Source organism: Carlito syrichta, unplaced genomic scaffold, assembly GCF_000164805.1.
Source record: "Carlito syrichta isolate Samal-C Ts95f unplaced genomic scaffold, Tarsius_syrichta-2.0.1 Scaffold308803, whole genome shotgun sequence".
In the NCBI taxonomy this organism is placed as follows: Eukaryota; Metazoa; Chordata; class Mammalia; order Primates; family Tarsiidae; genus Carlito; species Carlito syrichta.
This window is the reverse complement of record NW_007252899.1, coordinates 562,355-583,397: the sequence shown is the minus strand read 5'-3', so window position 1 is coordinate 583,397 and position 21,043 is coordinate 562,355. Positions and strand designations below refer to the sequence as shown.

The following is a 21,043-nucleotide window of genomic DNA, read 5'->3' as shown; positions in this document are numbered from 1 at the left end:
ATAGCATCGTCGAGGTGAAGAGCAAAGTAAGGGCCCCTGCGGCCCCGGCTTCGGTCTCGGCCCTAGGCGCTCCCAATTCCCTTTCCTTCCTGGCTCCTGGGTTCCCACCACCCACCACCTCTTTCTCCTCACCATCCTCCACGACCCATTCTGCTTTTCTGCTTGCCTTCCCCCATCCGTCTTCTTTCCTTACACTGCCGGCCTCCAGAGTCCCTCTGTGGCCTGGGTACCTGGAGGGCGGGGAGAAGACCTTGGACAGCGTCCCTTGTACTGGAGCTGAGGTCTGGGCTTAAGGCTGCAGTTTTTGCGGCAGCCCTTTCTTTCCCACCCCTACCAGCCTCGGACTTGTGGTGAGAAAGGGATGCAGGCTGTCCTGACCCCTCCTCTCTCCCAATCCCCGGCCTCCAGTTTGACGCTGAGTTCCGACGCTTCGCACTGCCCCGCGCTTCGGTGAGTGGCTTCCAGGAGTTCTTGCGGTTGCTGCGTGCGGTGCACCAGATCCCCGGCCTGGATGTGCTACTTGGCTATACGGATGCTCACGGCGATCTGCTGCCCCTCACCAACGACGACAGTCTACACCGGGCCCTGGCCAGCGGGCCCCCGCCACTGCGCCTACTGGTGCAGAAGCGGGGTGAGGAGGGGAATAGTGGGCACTCTTTGTGGGGTAAGGTGAAGGGCATGTTTACAAGGGTTAATCCATGCTCAGAGCACCCAAGTTCACCCTCTGCAGTCACTGCCCTTGGCCTGACCTCCAAGTGATAGGACATAGCTAGTGCCCTCTGTAAGGGGCCCAAGTGGGAGAGCAGAGTCTCTGATCTCAGCACCCCCCTCTCCTGCAGCAGAAGCTGACTCCAGCTGCCTGGCTTTTGCCTCCAACTCTCTGCAGCGGCGCAAGAAAGGGCTCCTGCTGCGGCCAATGGCACCCCTCCGCACCCGGCCACCCCTGCTGATCAGCCTGCCCCAAGATTTCCGTCAGATTTCTTCAGTCATAGATGTGGACCTACTGCCTGAGACCCACCGACGGGTGAGGCTGCACAAGCATGGTTCAGACCGCCCCCTGGGCTTCTACATCCGCGATGGCATGAGTGTGCGTGTTGCTCCCCAAGGCCTGGAGCGCGTTCCAGGCATCTTCATCTCCCGTCTGGTACGTGGGGGCCTGGCTGAGAGTACAGGGCTGCTGGCAGTCAGTGATGAGATCCTCGAGGTCAATGGCATTGAGGTAGCCGGCAAAACTTTGGACCAAGTGACGGACATGATGGTCGCCAACAGCCATAACCTCATTGTCACTGTCAAGCCTGCCAATCAGCGCAATAACGTGGTGCGAGGGGCATCTGGGCGTTTGACAGGTCCTCCCTCTGTAGGGCCTGGGCCTACTGAGCCTGATAGCGACGAAGACAGCAGTGATCTGGTCCTTGAGAACCGCCAGCTTCCCTGTTCCAATGGGCTGTCTCAGGGGCCCCCATGCTGGGACCTGCACCCCAGCTACCTACTTTCTGGTGCCCGCAGCTCTCTGCCCTCCCTGGATGACCAGGAGCAGATCGGTTCTGGTTGGGGGAGTGGCATACGAGGAGATGGTAGTGGCTTCAGCCTCTGACAGGCGAGGATGTAGCCTCTTGCCACTCTACCCTGCTGGGACATGGCAGGACTTCATAATGGGGAGGTTTGGCTTGCTCACAGGGCTCTTTCAGCCTGGGGAACATTAAAGGTTTTCTACAAATGTAGTCATGGTCCTTCTGTGTCCCAGCCCTAGCCTCCCTGGTCCCACAAGCTTGCCTCTGCCCTGCACACTACCACTGTAGCCCTGGGCTCCCACCATGAGGCAGGAGTGATAATGGAAGAACTTCTTGCAGTCAAGCAGCAGGAGGGTCCTGGGCTTAGCATTTCTATGATAAAAAGAAGTCTTATGGAAACAAACCCCACTGTGTACAAAAGATTTAATTTTGACAAAGGGATTAAAAGACTGGAATGGCCCTTTCACAGCCACTGGTGGCTGGGGAAAGTGCTCCTGTCTTCAGACCTCCACTCTATGATACCGCCTGATCCTACACTTTGCAGTCAAGTGGTGATCCTCAGCGTGGCTCTCCTTGCCACTACCCCCACAGAGGGGCTCAGGTATCCATCTTCACAAAGACTTTGGGCCTGGAAAAGATCCTGATGGCCTCCTCTACCTGCACCAGCTTCCGGTCCAGCTCAGCACGGTGGTCCCGGGCTCTCAGAGAGTCTGCCCCCGCAGGCAGCAGTACCAGCTCACGCAACAGCTGGCTCTGGGCTAGAGAGGGCCCGGGAACAGTGTGTTGAGAAGGGGTGTGTGGTCCCCAGTGGGCTCCCCATCCAGCCCCTTACCCAATACTTACTCTGGAGCAGATTGCTCAGTGTCTCCAGCCGCTGGTTCTCAGGCATGCAAGTGTGGCCAGGGGGCATGGCAGGGTCCGGCTGGCTGCGCTGGCGGGCCTCAGCCTCCCGCTGCCACAGATCCCTCCGCTCCAACAAGCTGCAGATGCAGAGGCTCAGGGTTGATGACCCTAGGGCAGAGGTTGCCTCCCACCCTCCACAGCACCCCTCACCCTGGCTGGCAGGCAGTGAGACCTACTAATGGGGCACATGACCCTTCTGTGTGGCGTTGTAATGTTCCTGGGCTTGCCGTTGCTGCTCCAGCACCTGTGTGAGGACCTGCAGCGAGCGGGAATGCCGCCGGGGGGCCCTCTTGGCAGCTTGAGCATTGTAACTAATGAAGTCCACACCCAGGCCTGGCCCCTGCAGGACATGACAAGCATGACAGAGGCAGACAGCACTGTGTTGTGCCCCTGCACCTGTCCCCTGCCCTGCCCCACCAAGATCCTTGCCCAGCCACCTCCCAGCCCCCACACATCCTCTCACCTTAACTTTGGGACCTGGTGACACGGGGCTGGGGACACGGGGTGGTGGGAGCCCAGGGCCACAGCGGGAGTGCGCCCGCAGGAAGTGGGTAGACTCTGTCCCAGAGACAGAGCCAGGCTCCTGGAGGGAAGGGCACAGAACAGTCAGGCTGAGGTCACAGGCTCATGCCACAAGACCACGCCTCTGTCCCTCCTGCCCCTCAGGACCTTTCTATCCTCATCCCTATGGGTCTCCTCCCTCTTTTTTTCTTTTCTTTCTTTCTTTCTTTTTTTTTGAATTGGAGTCACACTCTGTCACCCAGGCTGGAATGCAATGGCATGCTCATGGCCACTACAGTCTCAACCTGCTGGGCTTAGGTGATCCTTCAGCCTCAACCTTCCAAGTAGCTGGAACTACAGGCACACGCCACCATGCCTGGTTAATTTTTTGATTTATTGTAGAGATGAGGTCTAGCCAAGTTGACCAGGCTGGTCTCAAACCCATGGGCTCAGGCAATCCTCTCACCTCAGCCTCTCAGTGCTGGAATTATAGGCGTGAGCCACCACACCCAGTCCTCCTCCCTCTTCTCCTCATCATGTAAGAAAACGACAACCCATCTCTCCTTTTACCTTGGTTCTGGTCTAGCTATTGCTCTTTTCTCCTTCCTAGCCAAGCTTCCTGGCACCAGCCCCCAAGAGGTTCCTGATGGCTGGCTTCCAAGCCTGCAAATCCATTGTCATGTTCTTGGTTTCATTGTCCTCAACCTGATCATCAGTAACTCCTGGGTCTCACTCCTGAGATCTAAACCTGAATATCCATCTGCTTCCTGGACAGACTTCTACCCCCTGGGAGTCCCACAGATGCTTCCACCTCAACACATCCATGTGTGACCTTGTCTTTTCTCTCACTCCTGCTCCTCCTTCTGAGTCCCTAGATAGAAGAATGGTGCCACTATCTGTCACTATTTTGACAAAGGTATTAAAAGAGAAAACCCACCATACCCCTGCCCCTCCCCCTTCCCACTGTCTTCAGAAATAAAGGCTGAAAAGTGGCTTATGTGGTCCCTTATGTGAGTCTGGCTGACTTCTTAGCCTAACCTCATGCCTTTCCATCTCACAGTGAACTCTACATAGCTTTGCCACTGCAACAGTCCCTTTGGTCTCAGGATTTCTATCTGTGAGGCTCCATCTCCAGGGAATGTTCTCTTCCACTCTCCCCTTGCCTAATTCCTACTCAACCCTCAGGATCTGCTCAGCCATCACTTTTGAGAAGGCCCCCAGCCCCATCTTGCAGCAGAGCCAGTTATCTCTTAGTCCTTGGTTATCTTAGTCCCCTGTGATTTTCCTCCCTCCCCAGAACTCAGATCATGGTATAAGTACTGTTGGCCAACAAGATGGACAATATTTCTGGCTCCCTGAGGCACTGCAGCAGGTACCTGCAGATGGGCCTTGACCCGGGACTCCACCTTGTCATACTTGGGTGAGCGCCACAGAGCCTTCAGGGGCCTAGGCTGGCCCTGCTCCCGGCTTCGTTCTTGCTCTCTGAAGCGTCTCTGAATCTCCCTGATCCTCCTCAGGTTCTCCTTCTCATGGTCTTTAGGGTCCTTCCCTGGAGGAAAGATACTGCCAGGCTCTGCCCTACATATGGCTCATACAACCCAACAGAAAGAGAGCTCCCTGACCTCTCCATCTAAATTTGACCCTACACACACACTCTCCCTTATTACTTGGTTATTTTTCTTCCATAGTAAATATCTCCTGAATTTTTTCTACATTTTTATAGTGAAGTATACCAGTCATCATCTCATATTTTATGTTCATTTTTTCACTTGTTTATTGTCTCCCACCTTGACTCGATGATGGCCCATGCTTATCTTCAACCCTGTGTTCCTTGCACCTATAGGGCCTGGTCACAATAGAAACGTTTAATAACAACGTTTCACTGACAGGTAAATGCATGAAGCAGAGCTAGGGTTCTGTGGAGACTATCTCATTAAGTTCCCTCCTTTTATAGTTGAGGAAACTGAGAGTCAGAGACAAAGCCCGGGCCCAGGTCAGCAAAGGAGAATTGCCTTTTGATCTCAGCTTTTGACCTTCGACTGCCTCATTGCCTTCTTCCCAGGACTTACTCTTGAAAGAGGCCCCTGGACCTAGGGAGATGCCCTCGAGTTGCAGCAGCACGCCCCCCACGCCGTGCCGGCCGCGCTCCAGGATCTCTCGAGCTCCGGGACCGATGCGGGGACCACGGGGAGGGGTGGCGTCCAGTTCTCGGTCCGAGGTCAGCAGGTCCAGCCTCAGCGCGTTTCCCTCAAGGCGCCCCTGGGCTAAGGGGCGAGACCCGGAGGAGGGTGGGGCTCAAAGGCGGAGGGGGGCCAACCCCAGTGCCTCGCACTGCGTGGCATCAACTCACCCGAGGCCGGCCGCCGGTAGTAGTCCGGGCAGATCGTAGGGTCTGGGGGGATGGGCCCCGAGATACGGGACGGGCCCTCGCACATGCCGTCGTCGCCGCCCTGCAATGGTCCATCGAGGCCTGCTGGGCTGTTCATCTCCCGCCCCAGATCCCCTTCCCCAGCCCCGGGCCTCCTCCCGAGCCTCCCCCCTCGACCCGGACCGTGGCCATGCCCTCCATTCCCGACTCCCTCCCTCTTCCCCAACCCGCCCCCGGGTCCTGGTCTGCGCTCGCCGTCTCTGCGACCTTCGATCCTAGCCCACTTCCCCATCCCGTTCGTGGCCCCTCCCCCGCAACACTCGGGCAGGGTCTCACTCCAGCAGTTTTGCCGCCAGCTGCAACAACCCTACGGGAGTTGTTGTTGCTAGGCAACAAAGGCTTCCGTCCCGAGGGGGGGGGTTCAATGATTCTGGCGCAAAGCCTTCTGGGGCTTGTAGTTTCAGCTGAAGGTGGGTGAGGCGGTTTCCTGTCTCCCTTTCCAGCTCTGCACTTGCTTTCCGGCCGCTCTTCTCGGTCAGCGCAGGGGCCGTCAGTCCAGCCCCTCAGGAGTCCACTGTCGAGGTGCACTGACCCTGCGCAGCCATGACCTCAGCAGGCGTCGAAAAGCGGCCAGGGACCCAGGAGCCGGCACAGCTCGTGGAGGCGCCTAGCCGAGCTCAGACCTCTGAGGTGACCGGGAAGGCTGTCAGCCTTCAAACACTTGGCCGCAGCTCTCTGAGAGGCCGAACTCTGAGTGACCCAACACCCCTAACTGCCAGGCCGGGCTTTACAGGCAGGGAGGGGCATGGGCTGGTGCCCTTAATCCTGTGTTTGGTGCCTAATGTTAGGCATCCAATGACTGATGTCTGTATCATTTCCCTTGCTATGGTAACCAATTACTTGTGTGTCACCTTTAGTGTCCAATGATGGCAGGTCAGTGCCTGGTCCCAGCCCATGAGGCCTGCGAGACCCAGGAGGAAGACAGGTGTCCAACAGGAGCAGCCTCAAAGCCAGAGCTCCAGGAGAAAGAACTCAAGCAGGAGGAGGAGAGGCTTAAGCAGGAGGAGGAGAGGCTCAAGCCAGAGGTGGAGGCACTAGAGGAGAGAGGCCCCCGGCCCACGGCCTCCATTTTGAGGCCCAGTCATGGTCCGAAGAGGAAGCTGGTCAAGTGAGGGGGCTTTCAGAGGGAAGGAGCGGTGGGACCAGGGTGAAGTGCACACCTCAGTAGATTCCTGAATCCCGCAGTCTTGCCACTACCATCACTCTCCTCTCTTTCTGTTCCTCAAGAACCCCCGGGTAGGGAACATCATGGGAGATGGAGCCTTAAGATCTTGTAGGGAACTGAGCTCACATGAATTCTGGGCCCCTGTTGGGCCTGGGGCCTCACTGACAGGGAAGGGTACAGATATCTAACCCTGGAGTGGTGGGCAGGCAGGGCTATTCCCTGGGCTCAGGGTACGGGAGCTAGGGCTGAGGCTGTCTTTTCAAGCCTCTTGTCCCTGGCTCTGGTCCCTCAGCCTCCCAGAGCCTAGCTACCATGCCAATCCTAGGGCCGAAGCTGAGCTGCTGCCAGGGCTACTGCTACAGAAGGAGGAGCCAGAGGGCAGCCAGAGTGAGTCCTCACCATCTGCCAAACAGCACAAGAAAGCCAAGAAGCGCAAGACCCTGGGAATCTCTGTGCTCCCAGCTACAGCCAACACAATGCCTACACCCTCAGAGACTTTGCGGCTGGAGCGTGAGTGGCAGTCCCTGGGCCCTTCATTCTCCCCCTGCCTGCTGGGCCTGGCATGGCACAGCCTAGCGCTCCAGCCCCTTCCATGCCTTGGATCCTTGCAGGAAAGGCCCAGCGCCTACGGCCTCTGTACCAGTACATCAACTATTGCAACCCTGAGCTGAACCAGGCAGGGGAAGGGGAGAGGGAGGCCGAGGCCAAGGTGGAGGCTGAGTTGGAGCAGGCTCTAGTTCCCGAGGAGGCAGGTGTGGAGCAACTGCAGGCCTTGCTACCTGTGGCAGGTGAGCTGGACTCAAGTCTTGCTTTGCCCTGCCCCAATACTTTAGTGCCGTCTACCCAGGTTCTGGCTCCCCTAGGAGAGGAGACTAGAGAGGAGCCTAGGGGTCTGCCCAGCTTGGGGGCGAGTGGCCACCTCAAGGCTGAGGAGGATAAGTCAAGCCAGGTGGACATTGACAAGATGCTGAGTGTCTGTGCTGCTCCACTTGTCCCCCCGCTCTCTCCTCAGTACAAGTGACTGTCCCTCCCCACTGGTGGCTCCCTTCTCCGAGCCTGAACCAAGACAGTCACCTGTGGGCCTACACCCTCTGGTAGAGGTGGGGAATCTGGCACCTGCCCCTTGGGCTCACTGAAAATAAACCTTTTTCTACAACTTTGTGATTCCCCAAATATGATGACTGAGTTGGGAAAGAGGCTGGGAAGAAGGACAGAGGACTCACGAGTGCAGGGTTTGAAGCCTGACTGGTCATCTGGATCACTGGGGATCATGACAGATTCCTGGCTGCCACACCAGACCTAACTGAATCAGAAGTGGGGTTGGGGCCTCGGTCTGTGTGTTTAAATGAATCTGAGGAGCCAGGCACGGTGACTCATGCCTGTAATCCTAGTACTTTGGGAGGTGGAGGCGAGAGGATTACCTGAGCCCAGGGGTTCCAGACCAGTCTGGGCAACTTGGCAAGACCTCGTCTCTACAATGCACCAAAAAATTAGCTGGGCATGGTGGCACATGCCTGTGGTTCCAGCTACTTGAAAGGCTGAGGCGGGAGGATCATTTGAGCCTGGCAGGTCAAGGCTGTGGTGGCCGTGAGTGTGTCATTGCACTCCAGCCTGGGCGACAGAGTGAGACTCCTACTCAAAAAATAATAATAAAAATAAAAAATAAGCCGGGCTCAGTGGCTCAGTCTGTAATCCCGTGCCTTTGGGAGGCTGAGGTGAGTGGATTGCCAGAGCCTGCGGGTTCGAGACCCGCCTGGGCAGCAAGACCTCATCTCTACAATAAATCAAAAAATCAGCCGGGCGTGGTAGCGCATACCTGTAATTCCAGCTACTGGGAAGGCTGAGGCGGAAGGATCGCCGGAGCCCAGCAGGTCGAGGCTGCGGTGGCCGGGAGCGGCCACTGCACTCCAGTCTGGGCGACAGAGTGAGACTCCAACTCAAAATAAATAAATAAATAAAATTTAAAACAAATAAAAATAAATGAACCTGAGGGTCAAGCAGGCTAATGGTGTGATGAAGAGGGAGGTGAGGAGGAAAGAAAGGCAGAAAAAAGAAAGGGTCTGTTAGGTCACGGGAAGGGGGTATTTGGCCCTGCTCCCTGTGTACTAGGGAAGGTCTGCATTTGGTCTGACCTCGAGGGGACCAACACTTGGGATCCCCCACTGAGGAGGCAGGGTTCATTTGTCCCAAGAGTGGCAGCTTTGAAATTTTTCCACTCATTGTCAGACCACAGCTGGATCAGACCTTGTCCGGAGTCACCCCTAGTGACAGGGTATCAGTGACATTTTCCTGGCAGGCAGGGGTGGTGGTGGCAGTGAATGTACCTGGAGCCCTGCAGCCAAGCCATGGGATGACTGCTTTTTCCACCCTCAGGGTTCTCTGTGAAAAGTCGGCCAGTGGTGATTCTTTTGGAAACTCTCACATCCTGCTGCCTCCTATGGGTGCCTCAGATACCTCAGAGGGACTTCCCAATTCAATGGATAATTTTCCTTCCCTCCAACCTGCTACTCCTCCTGTATCTCATCTGTGTAAATGTTCAAGCCAGAATCCTGAGTGTCAACCCAGACCCGATCCTGTTTTTTGCACTGATTCCTACAAGCTAATCAGACATCAAGGCCCATGCGTCTACTCTTTCAGGCTGAGAACTTTTCGCACCCCACAATCAGCACCCTTGCCTGGGCCACTGTCATTTCCAGGTGAGAGCCTCACTGGTCACCCTGCCTGTCATCCCTCCACCCACAGTTTCATCTAGTGGGCTGTGTCACATACTCCTGAACCCCCGATGGTGTCAGTCCCCATCTAACATCCCATTCCCGTTGCCCCAGCTACCTTAGAACTTTTCAGCAACTTCCTTTAACTCCCCAACCAGCTGCACCTTTTCTTACCTTTGCTCTCTGCATGTAGGGCTTCTTCTGTCTAAAATGTCTTTATTTCCTCACCCCTCCCCCTGGCAGGTGGACACATGCCCTTGAAACTTCCTGCTGAGCCAAGCAGCAGCCCCTGTCACCCTGCATTGTAGCATCCATGTACTACTGTCATGTAGGTTATACTTGTCTTCAGGACAAGACTGTGAACTCCCCAAGGACTCATGTCGTTGCATTACATTTACCTAGCAAAGGTCTCCCTAAGGGGTACCGAGGTAAGACGACCAAAGTTAGGGGTGGAAGAGGCTGCAGAAAGGGACAGGTTAGAAGTGCTCAAGCCATCTGAAATTCACAATTTTGTGTAGGTCCCCTGGAATAACATTATTGAGGAGAGTGGGGTGGGCAGGCCCAGATGGAAGCAGGATAGAAATAGGCATGGTCCCCTTTCCTGGCATCATCCTGGCTGCTCCCTTCTTGGGGGGGGTCACTCAGATACTCACTGACCTCATGGCAAGCCATAGGGTCAGGATGTTTATTCTGCTGCAAACCTCCCTGGGTAGTGATTTGACCACCCTAGGTGATACTGTCCACTAGTGCCATGCTAGTCTTGCCCATAAGGATGAGTAAGATGAAGTGAGTTGGAGTCTCACTCTGTTGCCCAGGGTGGAGTTCAGTGGCATGCTCACAGCCACTCCAGCGTTGACCTGCTGGGCTCTGGTGATCTGTTGGCCTCAGCCTTCCAAGCAGCCGGAACTACAGGTGTGCACTACCACGTTCGGCTAATTTTTTGATTTATTGTAGAGATGACATAGTGAACCCAAGGGTTCAGGCAATCCACTCACCTTGGCCTCCCAAAGTGCTGGGATTACAGGCTTCGCCACCAAGCCTGGTCGAGCACAGATTCTTTAGGATTTTTCAGAGGTCGGGGCCTTTCAAGATAATTGAGTGTTACCTCACTTTATGGAAGAGGAAGCAGAGGTCTGAAGAGAAGTGGCCTTGTGTGAGACCACACCCTGGGACCTGGAATGCCCCGTCCTCTCCTGAGTTCTGCAGAATCTGTGGACCCGAAGGCTCTCTGGCTAAAACCTGACCCAAGAAGGCCAAGCATCTGCTTTCTCTGCATGGTCTCCAGGGCTGAAGGTATAAGCAAGGCCAGTGCTGATAAGTAGGTTCTGGTCCTGTCTTCCCACAGGTGGAGTAGGAAATAGTAATCATGGAAGAAAGGACTGATCTACAATTCCGAGGCCTCTTACCCAGTGGGCTTGGCTAAGCAGGGTGGGTGATAGGAGCACAGAAAGGAACAGGCCATTACTTCTCCCAGAAGCTCACTTGAAGGGGGTAATGCTGCATGATTCACGGAGGCTTGTGACCAAGGACCAAGACCTTGGGATCACAGGTGGTGGAAGTGGTGGCCAGGAAGTCCTCCAGCTGACTCCCGAAGGAGTGAAACTGGTGCCTTTCAGGCAGTGGATATGCCAGGGACACAGCCCTGCTAGAGTGGAAGATGCTAGCCCCATACAGGAGAGTATGGCCAACAAGAGACCAAGTTGAACAAGTCTGGGAGTGAAGAGGAGAAGGAGTGTGAACAAGGAGGGATCTTGGATGGATATTTTGGAGAGGCTGCTTGGACAGCAGTGTGAAGGGCAGAATGAGGAAAGGAGATTGGGGACGGGGAGGTGAGGAAGTGGCTGCAATGTCCGGGTGAGAACAGGCCTAGATTTGGCTGAAGGATAGTTAAACAACAGGTATTTTGGAAGCTCCCTTTTGGGAAAAGCTAACTGCATTTTCACCGGTCTAGAAAAACTTTGACCAAAGGAAGAGTTGGTAGCATCCTGGATTTGGGAAACAGGTCCTGAAAAACGCTACTACCTTCTCCCAGGAGGGGGCGCTGCAAGACAAGCCTGGAACAAGTGTTGGTTCAGTCACCTATAGGGACCTGAACCCTGCTGGCTCCCTTGGCCACAGGCAGATATCTGGGCACACCTTCCCTTCCCAATGTAGGACCAAGTGGCTCTGATGCCCAAGAGATATAGGAAGGTAAAGATGCTCGAGGAAGGTGGAGGTGATGTACTCTTCTGGCCATGGATCTATGCACTGGGGATGCCCTCAGAGCAACCAGGGTTCTCAATAAAGTAGCTCTGCACTAAGCACACTGCAGTTTGCCCCATCACTTCTAGGAATCTGTCTTTATAAACAGCAGAGTCCTCTAAAACCTAAGTGCCACTCACTGTGGGTCACTAACACGGCCCCTTCTCATGTAGATGCAACTAACTCAAACTTGTGCTTTCTTGGTCAATTCCCAAATTCAGGAGGGATCTCAATGTCGTTGTAACACAAAAGACTGACTTGGAGCTGAGTTGAGCTTACTGTCCCAGAAACAAGGGGGCAGCCTCTTTAACTCCTGTCTGGTGGTAGGTGCTCGTTGTAGCTCACCTAGTTCAAACCAGGCTGAGGTTCCTGCTTCAGGAAGAGGCAAGAATCTGGAGATTCACAAGTCCTGGGACAAAGTGCAATTCAGGGCCAGGCTCTGCAGTCAGATGGTTCTCACCAGGCTTCCAGCTCCATCACTGACAATAAGAGGCAAGTAACTTGGCCCCTCTGTGCCTCAGTTTTCTGATCTGAATAATGGGAATATTAATAGTAGTACCTTCATAGAGTGGTTTGGAGAGTAAATGAAATAATATACATGCAGTGTTTACCCTGGGAGGCCCAGCATGCAATAAACACACTCCAACACTAACCCTTATTATTTTATTTCACAAAGATGATGTTTGAAGCCAGGACACAACAGGAAAACAGGCCTGGTGACTTCTGTAAGGGGTGCCAAGAGAAAGAGGAAGCTTTCCCTGGGCCTTCCTGGCAAGCTCTGGGCAGGGACGAGAGAGGAAGGTCAGAGAAGGGAACAGAGTTTAGTCTAGACTTAATGATCCTGGTAGGCTGGTAAAAGAAACAAAGAGGAGGATGTGTCTTTTCTTAACACCCCTCTCCCTCACCTCTGACTGACATGGTTAAGGGGCTGTCTCTGTGTAGAAGAGTCAATAGAAGGCATGGTTGGTGAATGGCTGGCTGGGTCAGGCAGCGTTCAGCCAAACCTTCTCCCAAGGGCGGCGCGTGGAGCCCTTTTTCCTCATGTGCACCTCCCACCTTCCTGTCCTTCCTCCCAGGAACCACTCCTCACTCCCCTCTCCGAGGGCTCTCTGAGAGCTATCACCATGGCTTCAAGAACAGAATCTCCTGACCTCCAGCCTAGGGAGGCCTGCAATTCTTGAGTGCTGTGTTCTGAGTTAAGCTTTTCTTTGGAGAGCTCCTGGGACTCTGCCATGAGGGCATAGACTGGGACGAGGGCAGACAGTGGCAGGAACCTATGTGGCCCAGTAGATGGTGATGGACCCACGGCTGGCTCTGATCTGCTTTGGAGCCATGAGGAAAGAGAACAATCTACAGCAATGAACAAGGCTTTTGTTATTAAAGAAACCCAACCCACCAAACAGAAACCACATGCCGTGATGCCATATTTTCTAATTTATTAGCATTTATCAGATGTTCTAAAGCTCTCCCTTGCCTCCTCTCTGCCAAACCAGGGGCCTTCTTCCTTAGGTCAAAAGTCCCTGAGAGCTCACCTAATAAACCCCCTCCTCCCTACCAGGGAAGGGTCAGCCTGGAGGCTGGCAAAACTTGGTCATATGGAAGGGCAGGTGAGGATCCCTGAGGGATGACTTGTTGCCTTCACCGCTCATGAAATGCCCAGCCCAAGGAAGGCATGGAAACAAGGCTTCTTGTTACTTCTGTCCAGGCCTCCAGAATCAGCTAAGCTGGCTCCTGCTGTGCTTTGTCATCCTGTTAGGACCACAAGTCAGGATGAAGGACCCACAAGTCAAGCTTTTCCTGGCCCTGCTCTACAAGTACAACCATGCAGAGGCCTGGTGACAGCTCTGTCCTGTGCATACTGCACTAGCCTCTGAGCCATAGTGAAAGGAACACTCACCACCCTGCAAGTCTGAATAAATGAGCCGCTGGGGGGGAGGGGATTTTCCAGGGCCACCTCTGGCTTCATCCAGCCCCAACCCATTATTGAATGAAAGACACTGCCTCTGCTAAGGCCAAGCCCCTGTTACACTCTAGTTCCCATTCTCTTCCCTGGTCCCTTTGCTCTATAGCTGGAAGCCCAGCTGCAGACTCATAGGTTATTCCGCTGAAGCGCCTCGCACAGGTTCTGGTTGGCATCAGGTTCCTCCGTCAGCACCTCCACAGTCTCCCACTCTCCGGATCGACTCGACTTCTTGATGGCATCCACCACACTCTGCATGTACAGCCCATCCTCGAATGAGGCGGCCATGGAGACAGGTGTGTGGTCCCAGGTACGGCGGTCCCCCTGCTCCTGGAACGACTGGCGCAAGGCCTGCACCATGTAGACCATGCCCTTCAGGTAGAGCAGCGGAACGTCCTGGGGCCCCTGCTCGGGCAGCCCTGCACCCACATTCAGCGAGTCCCTCAGCAGTAGCTCCTCCTGTGTGGCAGAGTTCTTCTGCCCATAGAGGTCAGCTCCCCGGGCAACAAGGCGCCCTGCAGAGCCAACTACCATGACCTCATGCACAAAGGCACCTGGCATGTTGAAGTTGAGTGTCACTGTGCTACACACACCCCCATCCATAAGCATCTGGAAAAAACAGAAGTCATCGCTGGTGACATGTCGTATGCCACGGATGGCGGCATTCTGCCTCACAAAGGTCTTGAGCAGCCCGTGCACCTTCTCAGCTCTCCTGCCAGTCAGATGGGTCAGCAGGTCCACGATGTAGGTGCCCATGGTGTGCAGGCCCCCACCACCCATGAGCTCGTCACATATCCAGCCATAACTGGGGCTCAGCAGGCTGCCTGAGTAGATGCGAGCGTCACATATCATCACTGCTCCCACATAGTGCTCCGAGATAAGCTGCTTCATGCGCACGAAGGCAGGCAGGAAGCGCAGCACATTGCCCACCAGGCTCATCAGCTGTGGGTAGTAGCGCGAGGCTGTCACCATCCGGAAGGCATCCACTGATGTTGCTGCCTTCTCACAAACCACATTCTTTCCAATACCTAAGAATAAGGCACAATAGGAAATCTCAAAGTTTCAAGGGGGAGTTTCCAGCATGTCAGCTTGCCCTTAGGATTTAGGACTTTTCTGCCCCAAAAGTGCATGAGCCAATTTCTTAAATCTCTCTCTCTCTAAATATCCTATTGGATTATTTTCTTTGCAAAACCCTAATACAGGTGGACTAGAGAGGTAGACATGCTTTGTGGGCATGTCGGTACCGTCACACATTTATTAGGTCAACAGTGAGGGGCAAGAGAATCTAATCAATATTCTAAGGGGTATGAACTTTGCATTCCTTTTTTTTTCCCCCGAGTCGGAGTCTCACTCTGTTGCCCAGGTTGGAGGGCAGTGGCACGCTCATGGCCACTGCAGCCTTGACCTGCTGGGCTCAGGTGATCCTTCTGCCTCAGCCTTCCAAGTAGCTGGAACCACAAGCGTGTGTGTTACCACACCCAGCTTATTTTTTGATTTATTGTAGAGATGAGGTCTCGCCAGCCCAGGCTGGTCATGAACCCGTGGGGCTCAGGCAATCCTCTCACCTTGGCCTCCCAAAGTGCTATGATCATAGGTGTGAGTCACCGCACCAGGCCAGGCTTTACACTCTTAATCATAACTTCAGAGAGGGCTTTGAGATTTCCTGCTAGCTGGGCATGGTGACTCACACCTGTAACCCTAGCACTTTGGGAGGCAGAGTTAAGAGGATTCCTGAGCCCAGAGGTTCAAGACCAGTCTGGGCAACTTGGTGAAACTTCATCTCTACAATAAATCAAAAAATTAGCTGGGCGTGGTAGTGTATGTCTGTAGTTAAAGTCACTTGGAAGGCTGAGGTGAAAGGATCGCCTGAGCCCAGCAGGTTGAGGTTGTAGTGGACATGAATCTGCCACTGCATTCCAGCCTGGGTGACAGAATGAGACTCCAACACAAAAATATTAATAATTCCTGCAGGTTGTCCTTTGAAAACACTGGTCCAACAGGTTAGAGTGGCCAAAGGTCAGAAAACACTTGGCTCCAATAGGAGGGGGAAGGAAGTGAAAATATCCTTTCTGCCCTCACACCTATTCTGGGTGCACTGCAGCTGGCATGCACTCAAAGTGAGCAAATCAAAGCTGGACAAAGCCCTGAAGAAAGCTCCAAGATTGAGTAGCTTCCATATGAGAAAACTGAAGGAACTGACATTGCTCCATGCTTTTTTCTTTCTTTCTTTGAGTATGAAAGTATGAAAGCAGGCTGGAATGCAGTGCCATGCACATGGCCACGCAGCCTCGACCTGCTGGGTTCAGGAAATCCCTCAACTTCAGCCTTTCAAGTAGCAGGAACTACAAGTATGCGCCACCATGCTCAGCTAATTTTCTGATTTATTATAGAGATGAGGTCTCACCAAGTTGCCCAGGTTGGTCTCAAACCCCTGGACTCAGGCAATCCTCTTTGCCTCCGCCTCCCAAAGTGCTGGGATTACAGGCATGAGCCACCATGCCCAGCCACTCCATGTTTCAAGATGAAAGCTCATGAAGGTATGAGCAGCCACAAGACACTAAAACCTGCGGTACTCCTGTGAGCTTGAGGTGGTTCAAGTAGAAGGAAATCCTAAGCTAATACTTTCTGTAGTTAGAAAATCCAAGAAGTGGTATGGCCTAGGCACATATAGAAAAGCCATGGGCTTCTTGGGGACATAAGCTAAAGGTTGGATGGGAGCACAAAGTAACTCTTTGTGTGGATGGCAAGACCAGGGAAAACTTCACAGGGGAGTGACAGTGGGAGTGACCTTACAGGGAGCAGATGTTCCAGGGCACGGGGAACGTAAGGGGGAAAAAGCATCCAGAGAGAGGGACCTGCAGGGGCAGAAAATGACCAAGAATTCAGATTTCTTTTTTTTGAGTTGGAGTCTCACTTCGTCGCCCAGGCTGAAGTGCAGTAGCACGTTCACGGCCACCTCAGTGTCGACCTGCTGGGCTCTAGCAATCCTTCCGCCTCAGCCTTCCAAGTAGCCAGAACTACAGGCGCACGCTACCACACCCAGCTAATTTTTTTTTTTTTTTTTTTTGAGTTGGAGTCTCACTCTGTCACCCAGACTGGAGTGCCCTGGCCGCTCCTGGCCACCACAGCCTCGACCTGCTGGACTCTGGCGATCCTTCCGCCTCAGCCTTCCAAGTAGTTGGAACTATAGGTGCGCGCTACCACACCCAGCTAATTTTTGATTTATTGCACAGATGAGGTCTCGCCAAGTTGCCCAGGCAGGTCTCGAACCCGCGGGCTCAGGCAATCCACTCACCTCAGCCTCCCAAATGTGTGGGATTATGGGCTGAGCCACTGAGCCTGGCTCTGGCTAATTTTTTATTGTAGAGATGAGGTCTCACCAAGTTTCCCAGGCTGGTTTTGAACCCGCAGGCTCAGGCAATCCACATACCTCAGCCTCCCAAGGTGCTGAGATTACAGGCTGAGCCACCAAGCCTGGTCAGAATTTGGATTTCTAAGGTACTGGATGCATGCCAGGAAACAATATTGGAACGATTACACGGGGCCTATAAATGTGAGAAACTGCATAGATGGTCCGTAGTATCACTCACAAAGACACTTAAAATGGAGGGAAAGTTTGGGGGTAGAATCCAAAATCGAGCTCTCAATATTCCTTTGCTCAGGTCAGATCCCAGTTGATGGCAACTCCATTCTTTATTTCTCAAGCCAAAATCATTGGAGTCATTTCTCACATCCCACTTTCTTTTTAGATTAGAAAATATAGTTTATTTAAAAAGTAAATTAGAGGCCAGCTACTCGGAAGGCTGAGGCGGAAGGATCACTGGAGCCCAGTAGGTTGAGGCTGCAGTGGCCGGGAGCGGCCACTGCACTCCAGTCTGGGTGACAGAGTGAGATTCCAACTAAAAGAAATAAAATAAAATACAATAAAATAAAAAGCAAATTAGAGAGAGAAAGAAGTGATTCACCTCCCCAAGGTAGGGGAGAGGCCCAATGCTTAAGAAAACATGGCCTGGCCATAGCTTAAAGAGCACATGGCCACACCACAGCTTAGCAAGGCACTGGCCACAATGGCCTGGCAAGGGCGGCAATGGTCAGGCAATGGCCACATCTCACCTTCAATCTCAGTAAATCTGTTGGCTTAGCCTTCAAACTATATCCAGAATCTACCCACTTTTCACCACTACCACTGCCACCTTCCTGTCCAAGTCACCACTATTTTTTGCCTGGATCATAGGATGGTCACTTGTTTCCTTGCTTCTGCCCTTGCCTCCCTCTTTTTTTTTTTTGAGTCAGAGTCTCATTCTTTTGCCCAGGCTGGAGTGCAATGGCACGCTCATGTCCACCACAGCCTCAACCTGCTGGGCTCAGGTGATCCTTCCACCTCAGCCTTCCAAGTAACTGGAACCACAGGCACGTACAACCATGCCCAGTTAATTTTTTTTTAACTGTAGAGATGAGGTCTGGTCAAGTTGTCCAGACTGGTCTCAAACCCATGAGCTCAGGCAATTCTCTCACCTCAGTCTCCCAAAGTGCTGGGATTATAGGTGTGAGCCATCACATCTGGCCATCCTCCCTCTTTTCACAACACAGTAGCCAGAGTAACTCTGTTAAAACTTAAGATGGATCAGATCACCTCACTCCTCTGCAATAAAACTGGTGTGGTGGCTCAAGCCTGTAGTCCCACCTACTTGGGAGGCTGAGGCAAAAGGATCATTTGAGTCCAGGAATTCAAGGCCAACCTGGGCAATATAGTGAGACCATAGCTCTAAAACAAACAGAACAAAATAAACCAAAAAACTCTCCAATGGTTTCTCATCTCACTCAGAATAAAAACCAAAGTCCTCAAAGAGGCTTACCCATAAGGCCTTGACACATGACCTGTGCACCCTTCCAACATTTATTGTTCGATTTCTTTGCCTACTATGATCCCTCCTCTGCTCATTCTGCTCTAGTCACTGAATGCGGGATGGGGGCTGCTGTGCAGGAGTGCCTGGTGGTTTAGGAGCAGCAATGATCACTAACATCGGAGGACTAAGAAGGCAGGGCTGGACCTCATTGGCGTGGTCAGGACATAGCATCATGGGCTACACTAACTTGTGTCTTACTCTTCTGGCTGCAGCCCATCTTGGGCAATGTGCACCCAGGCTTCTCCTCCATGGGTGTCCAGGCGCCACTACTACGGCTTCTCCACAAGTGCTTCCTGGTGGACAGGGCAGCCTCCAGGCCTGGATGACCAGGATCTGGGGAAACTAAGTCAAAAGTGTGCCTTCTCTAAGTGCAGGCATTTCTAATAACCCTGGTGCTCCAAACGTTTTTCTGAGTGTTTTCAAATGGGGCAATGGTTGGGATACAGATGATTTCTGATGGCTGACGGCAGGGTGCAACTTATTCAGATGGACTGAGAAGGATTCTTTTCTCACAGGCTCAGGACAGGAACTCATCTGGCCAGCTTGCAGCAGAAACAATGGTAACCACAGACAATAAATATTGCAACAAAAAAATAAGAAAACTTTTTTTTTTAGTTGGAGTCTCACTGTTGCCCAGGTTGGAGTGCAGTGGCATGGCACACTCACAGCCACCACAGCCTCGACCTGCTGGGCTCAGGTGATCCTTTCACCTCAGCCTTCCAAGTAGCTGGAACTATAGGCATGCCACGCCTGGCTAATTTTTTGCTTTATTGTAGAGAAGAGGTCTCACCATGTTGCCCAGGCTGGTCTCAAACCCCTGGGCTCAGGCAATCCTCTCACCTTGGCCTTCCAAAGTGCTAGAATTACAGGCTGAGCCACTGCACCTGGCTAGAAAAAGGACTTTTATGACTGCCAGGAGATTGACGGTGATAAAACTAGGATATGAGCCAGGCGCAGTGGCTTATGCCTATAATCACAGCACTTTGGAAGGAGGAGGCAAGAGGACTGCCTGAGCCCGGGGGGTTCAAGACCAGTCCGGGCAACTTGGCGAGACCTCGTCTCTACAATAAATAAAAAAATTAGCTGGGCATGGTGGCATGCCGTAGTTCCAGCTACTTGGAAGATAGAGATGGAAGGACCACCTGAGCTAAGCAGGTCGGGGCTGTGGTGGCCGTGAGTGTGCCACTGCACTCCAGCTTGGGCAACAGAGTCAGACTCTGACTCAAAAAAAAAACACACAAAAAAACAACTAGGATAAGGAATCCCTGTTTCAGGCCACAAGAAGTCAGGAAAGGGGAAAAGATCTTCCTTCTTGAGCTTGAATAGGAAAACTTTTAAACATAAGACCTAGTAGTATTATCAGTGTAGGAATTAAAGGTCATCTTGAGTTAAACAGAAACAGATTTCTATAGGCCAGTTCCATAGATAGGGTCTTTACCTTTAGGAAGACTTGGGCTGTCTTGAAAGACATGTTTACATAAATTTATCTAGTCAAAGGAGAGATTAGAAAAGCTGAAACTTGGCTCAGCCTGTAATCCCACGTTTTGGGAGGCTGAGGTGAGAGAAGTGCCTGAGCCCATGGGTTCGAGACCCACCTGGGCAACTTGGCGAGACTGCATCTCTACAATAAATTTAAAAATTAGCCGGGCGTGATAGTGCACACCTGTAGTTCCAGCTATTTGGAAGGCTTAGAAGGATCACCGGAGCCCAGCAGATCAAGGCTGCGGTGGCTGGGACCGGCCACTGCACTCCAGTCTGGGCGACAGAGTGAGACTCCAACTCAAAAAAAGAAAAGCTGAAACTGCTTTTTGCCTTCAGGGAGAGGAGAGATGGCTGCTGAGTGCTTCTTGGCTCAGAGTTCTGGAGGGTAAACTGCTTCAAGTTGCAAGCTTCTCTCAAGCTCACACTCCTTAATAGAATACACAGGAAAGATGTGCCCAGTGCTGCTGCAGTTCACTTCTTTTTTCCCTAGTAACATACCACAGGTAGCCAAGTTCACATCTCTGAGTCTAGGATCACCCTAGTTTCCCCATCTAGAGGCCTGGTACTAGATAAATGATTTCAAACAGCAGGGTGGAGAAGCAGCCCAAAAGAGCACTACTTACATTTCACAAAATCCATGGAGTCCACCTTTTTTTTTTTTTTAATGAAAAAGGTTCTGCTACTAGAAAAATAAGTTTGAAAGCCACCAGACTATTGCTCTTGCCCACAGCCCAATCTCCACTCTTTCCTGAGTCACAGGTTAGCTCCCTGGCTCACACCAGCAGACTGAACAGGGGTAGGAAATGTGAATGCCTCATTCAACTAGTGTGCCAGGCCCTGTGCCAATCATTGGGGACACATCATCAGGCATGGTCTCACTTTCCAGAGAATGTACAGTACAGTTTAGTGGATTCAAATTATCATACAAATGACGGTAGAATTGCATTTGTGAAAAATGTAGTAACAATGACACAGATGGTGCAGTGAGAGCATATAGCAGGGATGTAACCTGGACAAGGGGTCAGAAAAGGCTTCCCAAGGGACTGGTGTTCTCAAGATTAAATTATCTGGGTCAGATTGCTTGAGGGGTGATCTTCTGTCATCTTGAGAGCACATGGGAAAAGGCTGGTAAACTTAGTGTTTGTCTAATGAAGCACAGATGTGCCAAGAACCAGGCATAGAAACCTACCTTTTAGTAACAGACTTTTTTTTTTTTTTTTGAGTTGGAGTCTCA

General features: G+C 52.6%; 4 protein-coding genes across 5 annotated transcripts in view; 2 read left to right on the top strand and 2 right to left on the bottom strand.

Moving 5' to 3' along the window:
• PARD6A (par-6 family cell polarity regulator alpha) overlaps positions 1-1,721 on the top strand; it is a 2,009-nt gene extending 288 nt beyond the window's left edge. Inside the window, exons 2-4 of the mRNA XM_021716386.1 lie at positions 5-26; positions 409-631; positions 840-1,721. Coding sequence (XP_021572061.1) covers positions 5-26; positions 409-631; positions 840-1,594 — 1,000 coding nt within the window. The 3' untranslated portion in view covers positions 1,595-1,721. The remainder of the gene's footprint in view (positions 1-4; positions 27-408; positions 632-839) is intronic.
• Positions 1,722-1,915: 194 nt separating this feature from the next.
• ENKD1 (enkurin domain containing 1) lies at positions 1,916-5,392 on the bottom strand. The gene is made up of 7 exons (XM_008065763.2): positions 5,266-5,392; positions 4,985-5,179; positions 4,292-4,464; positions 2,878-2,997; positions 2,591-2,754; positions 2,355-2,491; positions 1,916-2,269 (listed from the first exon to the last, which is right to left on the bottom strand). The coding sequence occupies exons 1-7, from the start codon at positions 5,348-5,350 to the stop codon at positions 2,109-2,111; spliced, it is 1,035 nt and encodes a 344-aa protein (XP_008063954.1). The 5' UTR covers positions 5,351-5,392; the 3' UTR covers positions 1,916-2,108.
• A 494-nt stretch (positions 5,393-5,886) lies between these two features.
• Positions 5,887-7,563, top strand: CUNH16orf86 (chromosome unknown C16orf86 homolog). The gene is made up of 4 exons (XM_021716385.1): positions 5,887-5,988; positions 6,201-6,451; positions 6,792-7,018; positions 7,120-7,563. Exons 1-4 carry the CDS (start codon positions 5,887-5,889, stop codon positions 7,527-7,529), a joined length of 990 nt encoding a protein of 329 aa, XP_021572060.1. The 3' UTR covers positions 7,530-7,563.
• Positions 7,564-12,109: 4,546 nt separating this feature from the next.
• Positions 12,110-21,043, bottom strand: part of GFOD2 (glucose-fructose oxidoreductase domain containing 2) — a 54,291-nt gene continuing 45,357 nt past the window's right edge. For both annotated transcript variants that reach the window (XM_021716374.1, XM_008065762.1), the window contains one exon: positions 12,110-14,448. In XM_021716374.1, coding sequence (XP_021572049.1) covers positions 13,550-14,448 — 899 coding nt within the window. In that variant the 3' untranslated portion in view covers positions 12,110-13,549. The remainder of the gene's footprint in view (positions 14,449-21,043) is intronic.

Coding starts and splice junctions, on each gene's coding strand:
- CUNH16orf86 (XM_021716385.1), top strand. CDS start 5,887: ATGACCTCAGCAGGCGTCGAAAAGCGGCCAGGGACCCAGGAGCCGGCA. Junction 5,989..6,200: donor CTGAGGTGACCGGGAAGGCT/GTCAGCCTTCAA, acceptor TGTCACCTTTAG/TGTCCAATGATGGCAGGTCA. Junction 6,452..6,791: donor CCGAAGAGGAAGCTGGTCAA/GTGAGGGGGCTT, acceptor TCCCTGGCTCTG/GTCCCTCAGCCTCCCAGAGC.
- ENKD1 (XM_008065763.2), bottom strand. CDS start 5,350: ATGTGCGAGGGCCCGTCCCGTATCTCGGGGCCCATCCCCCCAGACCCT. Junction 4,465..4,984: donor TCCAGGGGCCTCTTTCAAGA/GTAAGTCCTGGG, acceptor TCTTTCCTCCAG/GGAAGGACCCTAAAGACCAT. Junction 2,998..4,291: donor GGGTCAAGGCCCATCTGCAG/GTACCTGCTGCA, acceptor CCTTCCCTCCAG/GAGCCTGGCTCTGTCTCTGG.